Raw genomic sequence first — 16,363 nt, 5'->3', positions numbered from 1 at the left:
AGATGACATAGAAACTGTATCAGCATACTCATCTGATAAGGTGGTGCAGGACACTCAAAACTTAGCGAACAGCCAAGTAAGGTATAAGAAAAAACGTAAAATCAAGATTTATTCAGGCAGTTACGCCAGAGGATTAGCAGCTATGTTAACGAAAAGCGGACCTCGTGTGATTAACGAGTTTGAAATAGAAAGTACCATTAAATCAAGAGCTGGTTTACGAGACGTTTCAACATCAATCAAGAAAGAAAGTACAGCCCTTGCAGACAGAGACTTTGTAGTGGTAATGGCCGGAGCAAACAACATCAGCGGAAACGAAAGGAAGATAGCTACTTTGACACTGAAGAAGACTCTCGGAGTGTTAACCCACACCAATGTGATTGTCGTTAATGTGCTTCATCGACGTGATTTGCCCCAGTGGTCGTGTGTGAATAAGGAAGTGGAGCAGACCAACAAGGAGTACAAAGCTGTCTGTAAGCCCTTTAAGAATGTTTCCTTAATTAACACCAGTAGTTGTAGCAGAGAATGGCATACCAAGCATGGTAATCATTTCAATAATCTAGGTAAACATGTTTTAAGTGATACAATTCTCAGAACAGTACTGGATAAGCTAGAGAGGGAAAAAAGACCAGTAATGTGTTTGGATTATGTTTCAACTGAGATGACAAAAAGCTTGTATGCATAGACCGGGCTGGGTGTTCTAGTAACATAAGGACACAACCTGGTCAACTTTCATGTGGTAACATCAGGTCATGTCAACTAAGAGAATATGCAAAAAAGTAAATGCCTAAAGTAGAGTTTAAAATATGCTACCTCAATATTCAGGGTATGGCAGATAAAAACTTAATAGTCAACGAATTTTCAAATGAAAAAGTGGTAGATATTCTATGTTTAAGTGAACATTGGTGTAAAGAGGATGACCTTGGGTACAAAGTGTTGGATGATTACACTACTTAGTTGCTATTGCAGAAAACAGCACTTACGTGGTCGGGTAGCAATATATGCAATAACACCCCTTGCACCAAACTGTGGCAGGATGGATCTCAATACTCTTTGTGATGAAATGCATTTTGAAATATCAGGTCTAGTAATTGAGAATCTTAAGCTAATGATAGTAGTAGTGTACAGGCCACCTAGTGGTGACCCCCGTATCTTTCTGGATAAACTTGAGGTACTCTTAATGTACATATGTATACCGAAATGGAAAAAAATACAATATTGTCATTGGACGGGATATCAATTCAAGTTTTGATGTCCTGAAGGACAGAAAAACTATGACATAGCTCAAAAATGTGCTTCGACAATTTAACCTGTACTATGTTAACTGCAAACCTACCCGAGGCTCATCCTGTCTAGACAATATATTTACAAATATTAAGAGAACTTGTATGTCCACTGATGTAATTAGTTTCCCTTACTCAGACCATGATGCAGTATATCTTAGTCTTAATAATGTAACTTCAGACTGCGCCAAACCAGAATCTAAAATTGTGATTACTAGACCAGTGAACAGAGAGAGGATGGACAGGTTTAGACATGCCCTCACCTATTTCAGTTGGGACACAAATTATATTAGGCTTCAACACTGTTCAGCTGATATTGTTTCACCAAGGTTTTCTCCATATTTTTAAATATATTTGAAAATTACATCCCCTGGAAAAAAAGTATAGTAAATATTAGTAGTAATTACAAGAAAAGGAAAACAGAGGAATGGTATAGGGCAACTGAAAAATACTGTTACGCTGTATTCTAGTCTGTACAAAACCAGTAAATCAGTACTGTATAAAGAACTGTATGCTAAATCTAAATGTAAGTATAGGAAGGCAATAAATGAAGCAAAGAAACTGCATAACATAGTAAACATTGAAAAATCTAACAATAAATGCAAAAAGGCCTGGAGTGTAATAAATTCCACTGCACAAACTAAACACAAAGAGGATAATAATAATAATAATAAAATTTTATTGTCATGTCCATTGAAGAAATTAGTAGCTCAATAAACAAACCTCCTGAAAATGCACTTAGTATTATGGACAGCTGCTTTGAAAAGCTACCCCCAAGCACCTCCACTTTCACAGAAGTGAGCCCAAATAATATCCTAAAAATAGTGAAAAATTTCAAACCTTCAGTTAGTGTTGATTACTATGATATGATGTGTAATTTGTTGAAAGATGTTATTGATCATGTGATTTATCCCTTAACTTTTTGTATTAACAAATGCCTAGTTGAAAGTAAGTTCCCCGACACACTAAAAATTTCTAGAGTTGTGCCCATATATAAAAAAGGGGAAAAGAACTGTCCCCCTAGTTACAGACCTGTATCCATAACGCCAGTTTTTTCAAAAATTTTAGAAACAATTATATATGAGCAAGTTAGTGTCTACTTGGTTAAACTAAATATAATTAGTGATAAACAGTTTGGATTTAGGAAAGGTAAATCCACAATGGATGCAATGGACTCCCTTGTAAAATTAGTACTAGATGTATTCGAGGCTAGGGACTATGCCCATGCTACATTTTGTGACCTGAGCAGAGCCTTTGACTGTGTAGAGCATGACACTGTGCTGAATAAGCTAGTTTACTATGGTTTTGATGGCAACAGTATAAATATGTTCAGGTCTTTTCTAGAGAACCGTCAACAAGTTGTGTGCATTGGTAGGGAAAAATCAAATTTGGTTAATGTTAGGTACGGAGTGCCTCCAGGGGCGGTGCTTGGACCTTTATTGTTTGGACTAATGATTAATGACCTGCCCTTGTCCATAAGTTCTCACACAATATTGTATGCTCATGACACAACTTTTATACATAAAAACTCTGATCTAGGTACACTGAAAACACTGACCGAAAATACCCTTGCTCAGTCCTCATTATGGTTCAAAGCTAATGGCTTCTTACTAAATGAAAACGAAACCCAGACACTTTACTTCCTCAAAGAGATTCCTAACTACCAAGAACTAGAAACTGTCAAATTTTTAGGTGTTACTATTGACAATAAATTGACATGGGAGCCACACATTAAAAATATATTGGCTAGGCTTTCAAGAGTTACTTATCTAATTATAAATTTAAAAAGACATGTTCCTAATGACTATGTGAGATCAGCATATTTTGCCTTCTTCCAAAGCATGATCTCTTATGGAATCTTACTGTGGGGTAGTAGCTGTCATGCAAATGACATTTTACTTTTACAGAAGAAAGTAATAAGAATAATAATGGATTCTGATAAAATAGAACATTGTAAACCTCTGTTTATTAAATGAAAACGAAACCCAGACACTTTACTTCCTCAAAGAGATTCCTAACTACCAAGAACTAGAAACTGTCAAATTTTTAGGTGTTACTATTGACAATAAATTGACATGGGAGCCACACATTAAAAATATATTGGCTAGGCTTTCAAGAGTTACTTATCTAATTATAAATTTAAAAAGACATGTTCCTAATGACTATGTGAGATCAGCATATTTTGCCTTCTTCCAAAGCATGATCTCTTATGGAATCTTACTGTGGGGTAGTAGCTGTCATGCAAATGACATTTTACTTTTACAGTAGTAAACTTTCTCATCTACAATGTTTTATTGTACATTAAAAACAATGTCTCTAATTTTGGGTTGAGAAGTGATATTCATAGCCATAATTCTAGAAATAGAACATCTGTAGACGTGCCATATCATAGATTATCAAAATCGCAGAACTCATACCTAGTTCTTGCACTAAGGATGTTTAATAGACTAAGTGCTGACTTTAAAGAACTGCCTGCAAATATTTTTAAAGCTAAATTATACAAGCTACTAGTGAACAATTTGTTTTACACCATTGATGAATTTTTTGAAGATAAAAATACTGTATTCTAATGTGTTCCTATTTTATGTAAACCAATTTACATTAATATAGTAGTTTATGTAGAAATATATGCTCTTCACTTTGTCTATTGCTGTAATCAGCCGAATGACAATAAAATTTTATTATTATTATTATTATTATTATTACTTAAAATGAATGGGTAAATCGGTTCGGATCATTAATATAAGGGGTACAGGAAAGACCTCTCCAGATGCTGGATCTGTGAAGTCAGTAGCTTCAATGGTATTATTTCCCATAATTTCAATGTGTGAATGGATAGGACTGGAAAGTTTTTGATGGTTCAAATTCCACAGTGGTATTCTAATCATAAGTCTATAAGCCATAAATATGACAGCCCTCTTTGAAGGTCTCTTTGGGTTTTCTGCCAGATTCTGAAATCAACATGATTCAATATTTCAGCGCTCCACCTGTCCACTATCTTCAGGAGAATGTAGCAACAGTGGTCTCCTGAAGATGGTGGACAGTTGGATCACCAAAATATTGAATCTTATTGATTTCAGGATCCAGCAGCAAACCCGAAGAGACCTTCAAGGACATATTATGCACCGAAAGCCTAGGAAGTTACATTTCTTTTTCATCTTAAATCTGACTGCAACAAAGAAAGCAAAACAGCACACTGTTGTGTATATAATTTTTGTTTAAAATTATATATAATGAAAAATAATGTATGTGGAAGAAACAATTTATCTAATGGTTTCAATGCCCTGATATCTAAGTTTAAACTGACAGCAAGAAAGAAAATGAAACTGCATGTTTTTACAGCATAGCATTTTCTTTCTCACAGTTGGTCTTGACAGAACATCTACACTGTTGCTTCAAAAAATATACAATCTATGTCTGTCTGAATGTTAATAGATACATTAACTTGCAGACAGGCACAATTAAAAGACACTTACACAAACAGCTTTCAGCCACAGTCTCCATCAGCAAACACACACCATTCATACACAAAATCAACCACACCTCATGCACATGACCATCAATTCAAGCATCTCAGTCAGAATGCATGCTATCACATGAAATGCAAGCAGCAATCTGGTGGGGATGGGGAAGAGAAAGGAATAGCACAGGTGGGGGGACAGGGGAACACAGTCTGGTGGAGTGTGCAGGAACTAAAGGGTTTACAGGTGCAGTGTCATGAGGCTTTGATGCAGGGATGAGAGGAGAAAAGGAGCAAAAGGGAGAGGCGTAGGAAAGGTGGGTGGGTGCATTGGCACAGGGTGGCAAACAAAGAGGTTGGGAGATGAGAATGTGGAGGAGATGATAACAGATGGGGTAGAAACTACTGGGTGGAGCACATGGGGACAGTATGTTACTGTAGGTTGAGGCTGGGATAATTACAGGAGCAGAGAAAGTGTTGTAAGGATAAATCCCTTCCGCGCAGTTCAAAAAAGCTGGTGGTGGAGGGAAGGATCCAGATGGCTCAGACAGTGAAGCACCCATTGAAACCAAGCCTGTTATGTTCAGCTGCATGTTGCATTACAGGGTGGCTTACTCTGCTCTTGACCAGTTTAGTAATGGCCGTTCATCCTAGTGACCAGCTGGCCGGCAGTCATATCAATACAAAAAAACGTGCAATGATTGCAGCAGAGCTAGTAAATCGCATGGCTGCTTTCACAGGTGGCCCAGCCACTGATATGGTAGGATAAACCTGTGACAGTATTGGTATAAAAAGTGCTGGGTGGATGGATGGGCAGGCCTTGCACCTGGGTCTTCCACAGGGGTAACATCCTTTTGACTGTGATTCATAACAACAGTGGTGGAATCTTTGTCTGCAGGTAGGACGATTAGGTCAGAATTTATTTTGAGGTTGTGTATGGCTCTTCTTTCTTCTGCCAAACGCTTAGCATTCTGAGAAAGGGACCTGGGGAAAGATGGTGAGGCTAAGTTGGAGGTAAGGAATTCCTGGAAGGCAACCCACAGGTGGTTAGATGGGAGGGGGAAAGGATCATGGTTGGATGGTGGTATGAACTGGAAGAGGCAGTGTTTAATGCTGGAATTACGGAGGTTTTGTTTGGAGAGATTGGTGACTAAGAAATGCCTCCACTACAGTGATCAGGAGAAGGCAAGTAGGTCTTTGACAAATCTAGCAAGGTTAAATTTTGGCGTAGGGCTAAAGGTGAGGCCTTTGGATGAAACTGAAACATAAGTGGATCTGAAGGTTTTGGTGTTGCAGGAATGTTTTGGCTCTGGATTTGGCAGAAAGTTGGTAGGGAGTTTTGGGGTATGTGGCAAGTTGAAAATGTCAGTTATGCAGGTTTTAGGTGCTATGGGGGGGGGGGGGGGGGGACGAGAGGGGTGGGGGGGGGGGTTGACGAGGAGGAACACTGTGGGTAGGATAGGGATTGGATAGTGGTGTCCTGAGGCAGCAATAGGATGTCAGCAGGTTGGATAACTTATTGAGGTTGTGTCTGAAATGCTCCTCCAGATGCTGGAGGACAATGGATTCAATCACAGAGATGTGATGTATGGAGTAGGGATTGCACATAGTAGTATCCTGTGAAGGGAGCAGATGTGATTCTGAATGTCTGTGCCATGAGATGTGTTTTTGCAGTACCAGGTTTGTGAGGGCCAAGGATTAGTGGAATCTGAAAAGGTGCAGGTCACTGTGAAAGGAGGGATGGGATCCAGAGAAAGGTAACTTTATGGTTAGTCCATTGGGTTGGGGAGTGGGGGGGGGGGGGGGGGGGGGGGGGGGGAATTCCATGCTTTAGGCAGCACTGAGAAATAGGATGGTGGGAGCAGGTTTTAGCCAGGGAAAGGGGTACTCTTCTGAAGTGGTATAGAAGATGGAGCAGGGGTCCATTGTGGCAGGAATGGTGCAAAGAGAATGGAATTATGCAGAATTGGGCAAAATAGATGTTGACGGGTGTGTGAGAGTAGTTAGATGCAAAAAGACATGTAAGAAAAGCGTAAAAAAATGTAAAGACACAAAAAAACACGCACCGAAATGCACAAATATACAGAGATACAGAAAAAATACGCACAAATGCTTCAAACTGTGTGAAACCATGAAAAATATACAAGAATTTGTTAAAAACATAGAGATACAAGGAAGAAAAAGAACAATGTGGTATGGGAGTGTGTATTGAGATAATTCAAGAGAGGGGGAGGGGGAAAGGATTAGTTTGAGGATCCAACGCTTGCGTGGCACCGATAAGTGTGGGAAATTGCAGTACATCAGGATGAGGGGTTAACTGGCATCAATAGAATAAAAAATATATATATAATTACCGGAGGAAAGATTCTGGGGCAACAGATTGTCTGCCATCAACAATCTGCGCAGTCACAAGTCTGTGTTGTGCACAGATGATCGTTGATACCATGTGGCTTGGAAGTAGACAAGGTTTCGAAGGCAGTGAATAAACACAGGAAAGCAGAGAAAGAATGGACACAGAGAAGAGTAATGCTATAGAGGAAAGTAACATAGGAAAACATCACAGGGTTGTAGGATGGAAGAAAAGCCGTTTGGCAAAATCCAAGAATGGATACTCCAGGTAGGAATATCAAGCACATAGGAAAACATACATTGCTACTTACCATAAAGAAGATACATTAAGTTGCAGACAGGCACAATTAAGAGACACTTATAAATAAACCTTTCCGCCACAGCCTACGTCAGCAAAAGAGAAGCACACACAATGTTTCACCTCTATATATTAAATACATATTTAATACATTATATATATTTAAAATATATGTTGTTGTGGTGGTGGTCTTCAGTCCTGAGACTGGTTTGATGCAGCTCTCCATGCTACTCTATCCTGTGCAAGCTTCTTCATCTCCGAGTAACTACTGCAACCTACATCCTTCTGAATCTGCTTAGTGTATTCATCTCTTGGTCTCCCGCTATGATTTTTACCCTCCACGCTGCCCTCCAATACCAAATTGGTGATCCCTTGATGTCTCAGAACATATCCTACCAACCGATCCATTTTTCTTGTCAAGTTGTGCCACAAGCTTCTTTTCTCCCCAATCCTATTCAATACCTCCTCATTAGTTATGTGATCTACCCACCTTATCTTCAGCATTCTTCTGTAGCACCACATTTCGAAAGCTTCTATTCTCTTCTTGTCCAAACTATTTATCGTCCATGTTTCACTTCCATACATGGCTATACTCCATACAAATACTTTCAGAAACGACTTCCTTACACTTAAATCAATACTCAATGTTAACAAATTTCTCTTCTTCAGAAACGCTTTCCTTGCCATTGCCAGTCTACATCTTATATCCTCTCTACTTTGGACATCATCAGTTGTTTTGCTTTTGTTGATGTTCATCTTATATCCTCCTTTCAAAACACTGTCCATTCCGTTCAACTGCTCTTCCAAGTCTTTTGCTGTCTCTGACAGAATTACAATGTCATTGGCGAACCTCAAAGTTTTTAATTCTTTTCCATGGATTTTAATACCTACTCTGAACTTTTCTTTTGTTTACTTTACTGCTTGCTCAATATATAGATTGAATAGCATCGGGGAGAGGCTACAACCCTGTCTCACTCCCTTCCCAACCACTGCTTCCCTTTCATGTCCCTCGATGCTTATAACTGCCATCTGCTTTCTGTACTAATTGTGAATAGCCTTTCGCACCCTGTATTTTACCCCTGCCACCTTCAGAATTTGAAAGAGAGTATTCCAGTCAACATTGTCAAAAGCTTTCTCTAAGTCTACAAATGCTACAAACGTAGGTTTGCCTTTCCTTAATCTTTCTTCTAAGATAAGTCGTAAGGTTAGTATTGCCTCACGTGTTCCAACATTTCTACGGAATCCAAACTGATCTTCCCTGAGGTCGTCTTCTACCAGTTTTTCCATTCGTCTGTAAAGAATTCGCGTTAGTATTTTGCAGATGTGACTTATTAAACTGATAGTTCGGTAATTTTCACATCTGTCAACACCTGCTTTCTTTGAGATTGGAATTATTATATTCTTCTTGAAGTCTGAGGGAATTTCGCCTGTCTCATACATCTTGCTCACCAGATGGTAGAATTTTGTCAGGACTGGCTCTCCCAAGGCCGTCAGTAGTTCTAATGGAATGTTGTCTACTCCGGGGGCCTTGTTTCGACTCAGGTCTTTCAGCGCTCTGTCAAACTCTTCACCAGTATCATATCTCCCATTTCATCTTCATCTACATCCTCTTCCATTTCCATAATATTGTCCTCAAAAACACTGCCCCTGTATAGCCCCTCTATATACTCCTTCCACCTTTCTGCTTTCCCTTCTTTGCTTAGAACTGGGTTTCCATCTGAGCTCTTGATGTTCATACAAGTGGTTCTCTTTTCACCAAAGGTCTCTTTAATTTTCCTGTAGGTAGTATCGATCTTACCCCTCGTGAGATAAGCCTCTACATCCTTACATTTGTCCTCTAGCCATCCCTGCTTAGCCATTTTGCACTTCCTGTCGATCTCGTTTTTGAGACGTTTGTATTCCTTTGTGCCTGCTTCAGTTAATGCATTTTTGTACTTTCTCCTTTCATCAATTAAATTCATTACTCTTCTGTTACCCAAGGATTTCTACTAGCCCTCGTCTTTTTACCTATTTGATCCTCTGCTGCCTTCACTACTTCATCCCTCAAAGCTACCCATTCTTCTTCTGCTGTATTTCTTTCCCCCATTCCTGTCAACTGTTCCCTTATGCTCTCCCTAAAACTCTGTACAACCTCTGGTTCTTTCAGTTTATCCAGGTCCCATCTCCTTAAATTCCCACCTTTTTGCAGTTTTAATCTACAGTTCATAACCAACAGATTGTGGTCCGAGTCCACATCTGCCCCTGGAAATGTCTTACAATTTAAAACCTGGTTCCTAAATCTCTGTCTTACCATTATATAATCTATCTGATACCTTCTAGTATCTCCAGGATTCTTCCATGTATACAACCTTCTTTTATGGTTCTTGAACCAAGTGTTAGCTATGATTAAGTTATGCTCTGTGCAAAATTCTACCAGGCGGCTTCCTCTTTCATTTCTTAGCCCCAATCCATATTCACCTACTACGTTTCCTTCTCTTCCTTTCCCTACTGTCGAGCTCCAGTCACCCATGACTATTAAATTTTCGTCTCCCTTCACTACCTGAATAATTTCTTTTATCTCATCATACATTTCATCAATTTCTTCGTCATCTGCAGAGCTACTTGGCATATAAACTTGTACTACTGTAGTAGGCGTGGGCTTCGTATCTATCTTGGCCACAATATTGTGTTCACGATGCTGTTTGTAGTAGCTTACCCGCACTCCTATTTTTATTCATTATTAAACCTACTCCTGCATTTCCCCTATTTGATTTTGTATTTACAACCCTGTATTCACCTGATCAAAAGTCTTGTTCCTCCTGCCACCGAACTTCACTAATTTCCACTATATCTAACTTTAACCTATCCATTTCCATTTTTATATTTTCTAACCTACCTGCCCGATTAAGGGATCTGACAGTCCACTCTCCGATCCGTAGAACGCCAGTTTTCTTTCTCCTGATAACGACATCCTCCTGAGTAGTCCCCGCCTGGAGACCAGAATGGGGGACTATTTAACCTCCGGAATATTTTACCCAAGAGGACGCCGATGCATTTAATCATACAGTAAAGCTGCATGCCCTCGGGTAAAATTACAGCTGTAGTTTCCCCTTGCTTTCAGCCGTTCACAGTACCAGCACAGCAAGGCCGTTTTGGTTAGTGTTACAAGGCCAGGTCAGTTAATCATCCAGACTGTTGCCCCTGCAACTACTGAAAAGGCTGCTGCCCCTCTTCAGGAACCACACATTTATATTTAAAATATATATACAGCCAATATTTGTCAAAATGTTTATCGGAGCATAGTGTAAAAAACTGTTTTAAATTGATCAAGAACTTTTCGAGATTTTTGGCAACAACATTAAACAACAACTTGTCTCTATACAGTAGTACAGATTTATATACAGTATATATTTTTTTTAAAAAAAAATATGTAGCCCATGTCTGTCTGAACATTTATTATACACTCCTGGAACTTGAAATAAGAACACCGTGAATTCATTGTCCCAGGAAGGGGAAACTTTATTGACACATTCCTGGGGTCAGATACATCACATGATCACACTGACAGAACCACAGGCACATAGACACAGGCAACAGAGCATGCACAATGTCGGCACTAGTACAGTGTATATCCACCTTGCGCAGCAATGCAGGCTGCTATTCTCCCATGGAGACGATCGTAGAGATGCTGGATGTAGTCCTGTGGAACGGCTTGCCATGCCATTTCCACCTGGCGCCTCAGTTGGACCAGTGTTCGTGCTGGACGTGCAGACCGCGTGAGACGACGCTTCATCCAGTCCCAAACATGCTCAATGGGGGACAGATCCGGAGATCTTGCTGGCCAGGGTAGTTGACTTACACCTTCTAGAGCACGTTGGGTGGCACGGGATACATGCGGACGTGCATTGTCCTGTTGGAACAGCAAGTTCCCTTGCCGGTCTAGGAATGGTAGAATGATGGGTTCGATGACGGTTTGGATGTACCGTGCACTATTCAGTGTCCCCTCGACGATCACCAGTGGTGTACGGCCAGTGTAGGAGATCACTCCCCACACCATGATGCCGGGTGTTGGCCCTGTGTGCCTCGGTCGTATGCAGTCCTGATTGTGGCGCTCACCTGCACGGCGCCAAACACGCATACGACCATCATTGGCACCAAGGCAGAAGCGACTCTCATGGCTGAAGACGACACGTCTCCATTCGTCCCTCCATTCACGCCTGTCGCGACACCACTGGAGGCGGGCTGCACGATGTTGGGGCGTGAGCGGAAGACGGCCTAACGGTGTGCGGGACCGTAGCCCAGCTTCATGGAGACGGTTGCGAATGGTCCTCGCCGATACCCCAGGAGCAACAGTGTCCCTAATTTGCTGGGAAGTGGCGGTGCGGTCCCCTACGGCACTGCGTAGGATCCTACGGTCTTGGCGTGCATCCGTGCGTCGCTGTGGTCCGGTCCCAGGTCGACGGGCACGTGCACCTTCCGCCGACCACTGGCGACAACATCAATGTACTGTGGAGACCTCACGCCCCACGTGTTGAGCAATTCGGCGGTACGTCCACCCGGCCTCCCGCATGCCCACTATACGCCCTCGCTCAAAGTCCGTCAACTGCACATACGGTTCACGTCCACGCTGTCGCGGCATGCTACCAGTGTTAAAGACTGCGATGGAGCTCCGTATGCCACGGCAAACTGGCTGACACTGACGGCGGCGGTGCACAAATGCTGCGCAGCTAGCGCCATTCGACGGCCAACACCGCGGTTCCTGGTGTGTCTGCTGTGCCGTGCGTGTGATCATTGCTTGTACAGCCCTCTCGCAGTGTCCAGAGCAAGTATGGTGGGTCTGACACACCGGTGTCAATGTGTTCTTTTTTCCATTTCCAGGAGTGTAGTATTAGAGTATTACTGCTATGCTGATGGATGTGTGTTGTTGATAAGACTTTTAGGGTCAAAATCTTGAAATTATGTTCACATTCTAAGTGGCAGGATACAGTAGAGAATGTGTATACGAAATTAATCATATTGGGGGAAATACAAAATACATGAAATCAAGGAGAAATATATGTATTTAAAGATTAAATGCACACTGGACTGGTATTTGGATGGATGATGGTCCAACCCACATCCAGCCATCCCGATTTAAGATTTTCTGTGATTTCCCTAAATTACTTGAGACAATGGTTCCTTTGAAAGGGCACAGCCCCCATCCTTTCCTAATTCAAAGAGACCAATGACATCACAGTTTGGTTCTCTCCACCAAATCAACCAACCACGATTAGACAGGAAAACTACTGTATGCACATTTAAAATATAGGTTAATCAGTAAAAAGGATATAACTATAAAATGCTGCTCACAAACGAGGCACTGAGCTGGGTACAGACATGTGGAAAAAAATAATATGTGGACATGACTTCAGAGAAAGTCCTTCTCCAAAGCTCCCTGCATCATGAACACCCCCCCCCCTCCCCCCCCCCCCCCCCCCCACACACACACACACACCTGTAGGCCGACTAGAGCAAAAAAGCTTAGCAAGTTATAATAATCCTTTCTAATGCTGCTGATCGTGCCTCAGCTCTGCTTCTTGGTGAGCAGTCATTTACCTTATATGTATTAATTAACACATACACTTCATCATATGACATCCTTAATATTACTTCTCACTGAATAAACCATCAGAAATAACCATACTACATATTCATAACATAGCATATGAATTTACACATTTATGAACTTACCCTCTTCTCAGCTTTTGCAAGAGCTTCTTTTTGTGCTTTCTCTTCTTCACTTTTATCTTTAGACAAATCTTCTGCTGATTTCTTCATATTCTCCTAAGTAAATTAATGAAACCATGAATTTACATTTTTCAGTTACAATTATGTTAATAACAGATAGAGAAAAAATATTCATTATTTTCTTGGCACTACACAGTACTGGAAAGTAAGGCACACCAACAATAATGTAATATTTGAACACTATGATAAATTAAACCTGTAGACTATGTTCTTACCCTCTCAGAAAGACAAGCATCCCTAATTTCCCAGCACACACCCTTAAATCAACCAATACCTGTTTCCTACTTTCAAAAACTTTACAAAAGCTCCCCTGTGTACCTTGGAAAATGGATGTGGTGGAGAATGCCATCAACACTACCTATGGGTTGTTTCTAGAATTGCGGAGCCCATATATGGACTTCAGCGGCCAACAATCATCAACAGTTCTTCGTATTGGTACAATGGAGGAACTTTCTTGAATGAATTCTTCCCTCTTTACAACTGTGTACACATTTGCCGTGTCACACATCACTCAATTAGTCATTCTAGTAGTGCGCCAGGCACTTGTCACAAAATTATTTTGTCTTACAGAACAGCTGGAGTGGAGTGTCTTTCCTACACCTTTCATAAGTGGAGTATTTATGTTTCTAGGCAGATATCTCAAATTAACTGGGGTTAAGGATGTTTACTGTGTCGATTACAAAACCACAGATCTGGCACTCAATCCCCAGCTGGTACTGGAATATTTTTTGGTAACATCACTTCTTTCAAAACTGTCAAAGACCTGTTATCGTGAAATACGTCACATTACACTATTTATTTATTGTTTTATTCAGAGTCCATGCCAAATTGTAAGTCCCCTATAACTAGAACAGTAAGTCAGTTCAAAGGTTGGAGGAAGGGAAATGCATACTGCCTCCTTTGGGACCATGAGTAGTAAAGCATTGCTGTGTGCAAACCAAAATTTGGGTTGCAGACAGCTTTATTCCACTCACTAGACTGTCAGTAAAGTTCTGGTCTTACAAGTAGCATCAGAAATTGAAAAATTCATACATAGAGTGGAGAGAATATGGAGCATAGAAAAATGCCTTTGTAACGTAGTAACGTGTGTCAAACAAAAGATATTGGGAGGCAAGAACAAAATAAGGATGATTAGAAGTTCCATGAAGCATTTTAAAAAAACCATTGTAAATTAAATGCTAAACTTCTTTTTTTTCTGCAAATTAGTCTGGAAATGTGCAACCAACTGTAGATGCTGAAAATGGCAACAAATTTGGGAGGGAATGCATTTTGTCTGATAGAATTTACATGTTGCCAATCAGTAGTGAGCATGCAAAAAGCTTTCTGTGGCAAGTTTCACAAGACACCATCAGGTTACAACAGTGTAGTGAACCAACACAAGAAATTGGAGGAGGATAGCTGTTTGCTAACAGTATCACCCATTTTGTAGTGCCGCAACCATACCTCACACCACAACCTGAAACTGATAGCAAATATTTTATCCTTCAGCATAATGGCACACCTCAACATTTCCACAATTGTGTATCAGATTATGTGAATGAGACACTGCCAAGTCACTGTATAGGAAATGCTGCAATCACTGACCTGCCAAGTGTCCACCATATTACCCAACTCCATGCTCTGAGATTTTTATTGTGGGGTTAAATCAAGGATAGCATTTATATTCCATCTCTAGTACTTGTCATCAAAGACTCACAACACATTGCAGCAGTTGTTCTTATCTTCACATCTGATATGCTGGATCAGTTATGGGCAAAATTGAACTACCGATTAGATGTGCGCCATTTGATGAAGGGTGGACACACAACATTCATGATTACTGTAAAAACTTTTGACAGCTTATCTTTTACATACTATATCATTTGTTACATTGTTCTTGGCCACTTTTTTGAACAGTTTCATAGGCCTTTAATTGCCTGTAGAGAGGTTTATGTACTTTACTGATCTTTTAAGTTAACAATATGAAGTTTAACACATAAAAGCTAATCACTGTTGGTTTGGACAGTGAAAAATCTATTTTAATGATTTTGTGTACAGTTATTTACAGATTACTCCAGGCCTCCAGTATTCAACTGGACTTTGAAACAAGAAGAATAAAAAGACTTATAGGGCACTCATTGAAATAGTCAAAGAGCTCAGTAAATTTGAACTGAGTTTTCACCATGTAAGTACATCGTCAGTATTTGTGAAACATTGTTTGCTTTTTGTTGTTTAACTCGAAGGCAAGCAGAGATTCTTCTTCTTCTTCTTCTTCTTCTTCTTCTTTATCCTAAGGCCCACCCACTTCATTAGTATTTACTGCTTTGGATCTTGGACACCACATTTGCCACATTACGTCTTATCCTCTCCTCTTAGATTATCCTCATGTCTACTTGCCATTCATTTTGAGGCTTTAAATGGTTTTAGCGAAAATAGTTAATTCCACTCTCAGGATATGTCCAGAAAGTTCTGGTTAAGAATTATGAATTATTTAGGAATAAAGAAGATGGCTCACAGAAAGGCAGAAGCACTGCATCATCAATAGGTACACAAAACAAAAGGTAAAGAGCTCAGCTAGCTTTTGGAATGCACTTCCTTTTCAAGCTTGAAGGAAACACACACACGCGCGCACACACACACACACACATACACATGCCTGAGACAGAAGTGTGCATGTGCGTAAGTGTGAGGAAGTGTGTGTATATGTGTGTGTGTGTGTGTGGATGTTCTTCCTACAACTTTGAAAAAGGAGGTGCATTCTGAAAGCCAGCCAAGCTCTGTAAGTTTTGCTTGTCTTCCTATCAACAATGCAGTGCTTCTGCCTTTTGCTGAGTCATCTCCTTTACTCCTAAATACGAGGGCGGTTCAGAAAGTAACCTCCAATTGGTCACAGTGCGGGTTGTGGGGGGAGTAGCGACGCCATCTGTGCGTTCACGCACTCAACAGGTCAGTCGGCATCAAGCCGTGGTCGAGTGAACGTCGTACCTGCGCTAGTTTAGTTTTTGTGGCAGTTTGAAATGTGTGCTGCAATAGAAAACCCCGCCAAATGTGAAGTGCGTGCTGTCATAAGGTTTTTTACAGCCAAAGGATATTCTGCAGCAGCTATTCATCGTGAGCTTTGTGCCGTGTACGGACCAAGAGTTATGAGTGAAGGAGTTGTCCGTGAATGGGTACGTTTATTTAAAAGTGGACGAGAAAACGTTCATGATGAAGAGAGGAGTGGTAGACCAT

At 40.6% G+C, this 16,363-nt stretch overlaps 1 protein-coding gene across 1 annotated transcript in view; it reads right to left on the bottom strand.

Moving 5' to 3' along the window:
* The window catches only part of LOC126260657 (centromere-associated protein E-like), a 577,712-nt gene that overhangs the window by 221,679 nt on the left and 339,670 nt on the right, over positions 1-16,363 (bottom strand). Inside the window, exon 12 of the mRNA XM_049957993.1 lies at positions 13,097-13,189. Within this exon, the coding sequence (XP_049813950.1) occupies positions 13,097-13,189 (93 nt within the window). The remainder of the gene's footprint in view (positions 1-13,096; positions 13,190-16,363) is intronic.

This window comes from Schistocerca nitens, chromosome 5 (genome assembly GCF_023898315.1).
Source record: "Schistocerca nitens isolate TAMUIC-IGC-003100 chromosome 5, iqSchNite1.1, whole genome shotgun sequence".
Taxonomy (NCBI): Eukaryota; Metazoa; Arthropoda; class Insecta; order Orthoptera; family Acrididae; genus Schistocerca; species Schistocerca nitens.
This window is presented reverse-complemented; position numbering and strand designations above follow the sequence as displayed.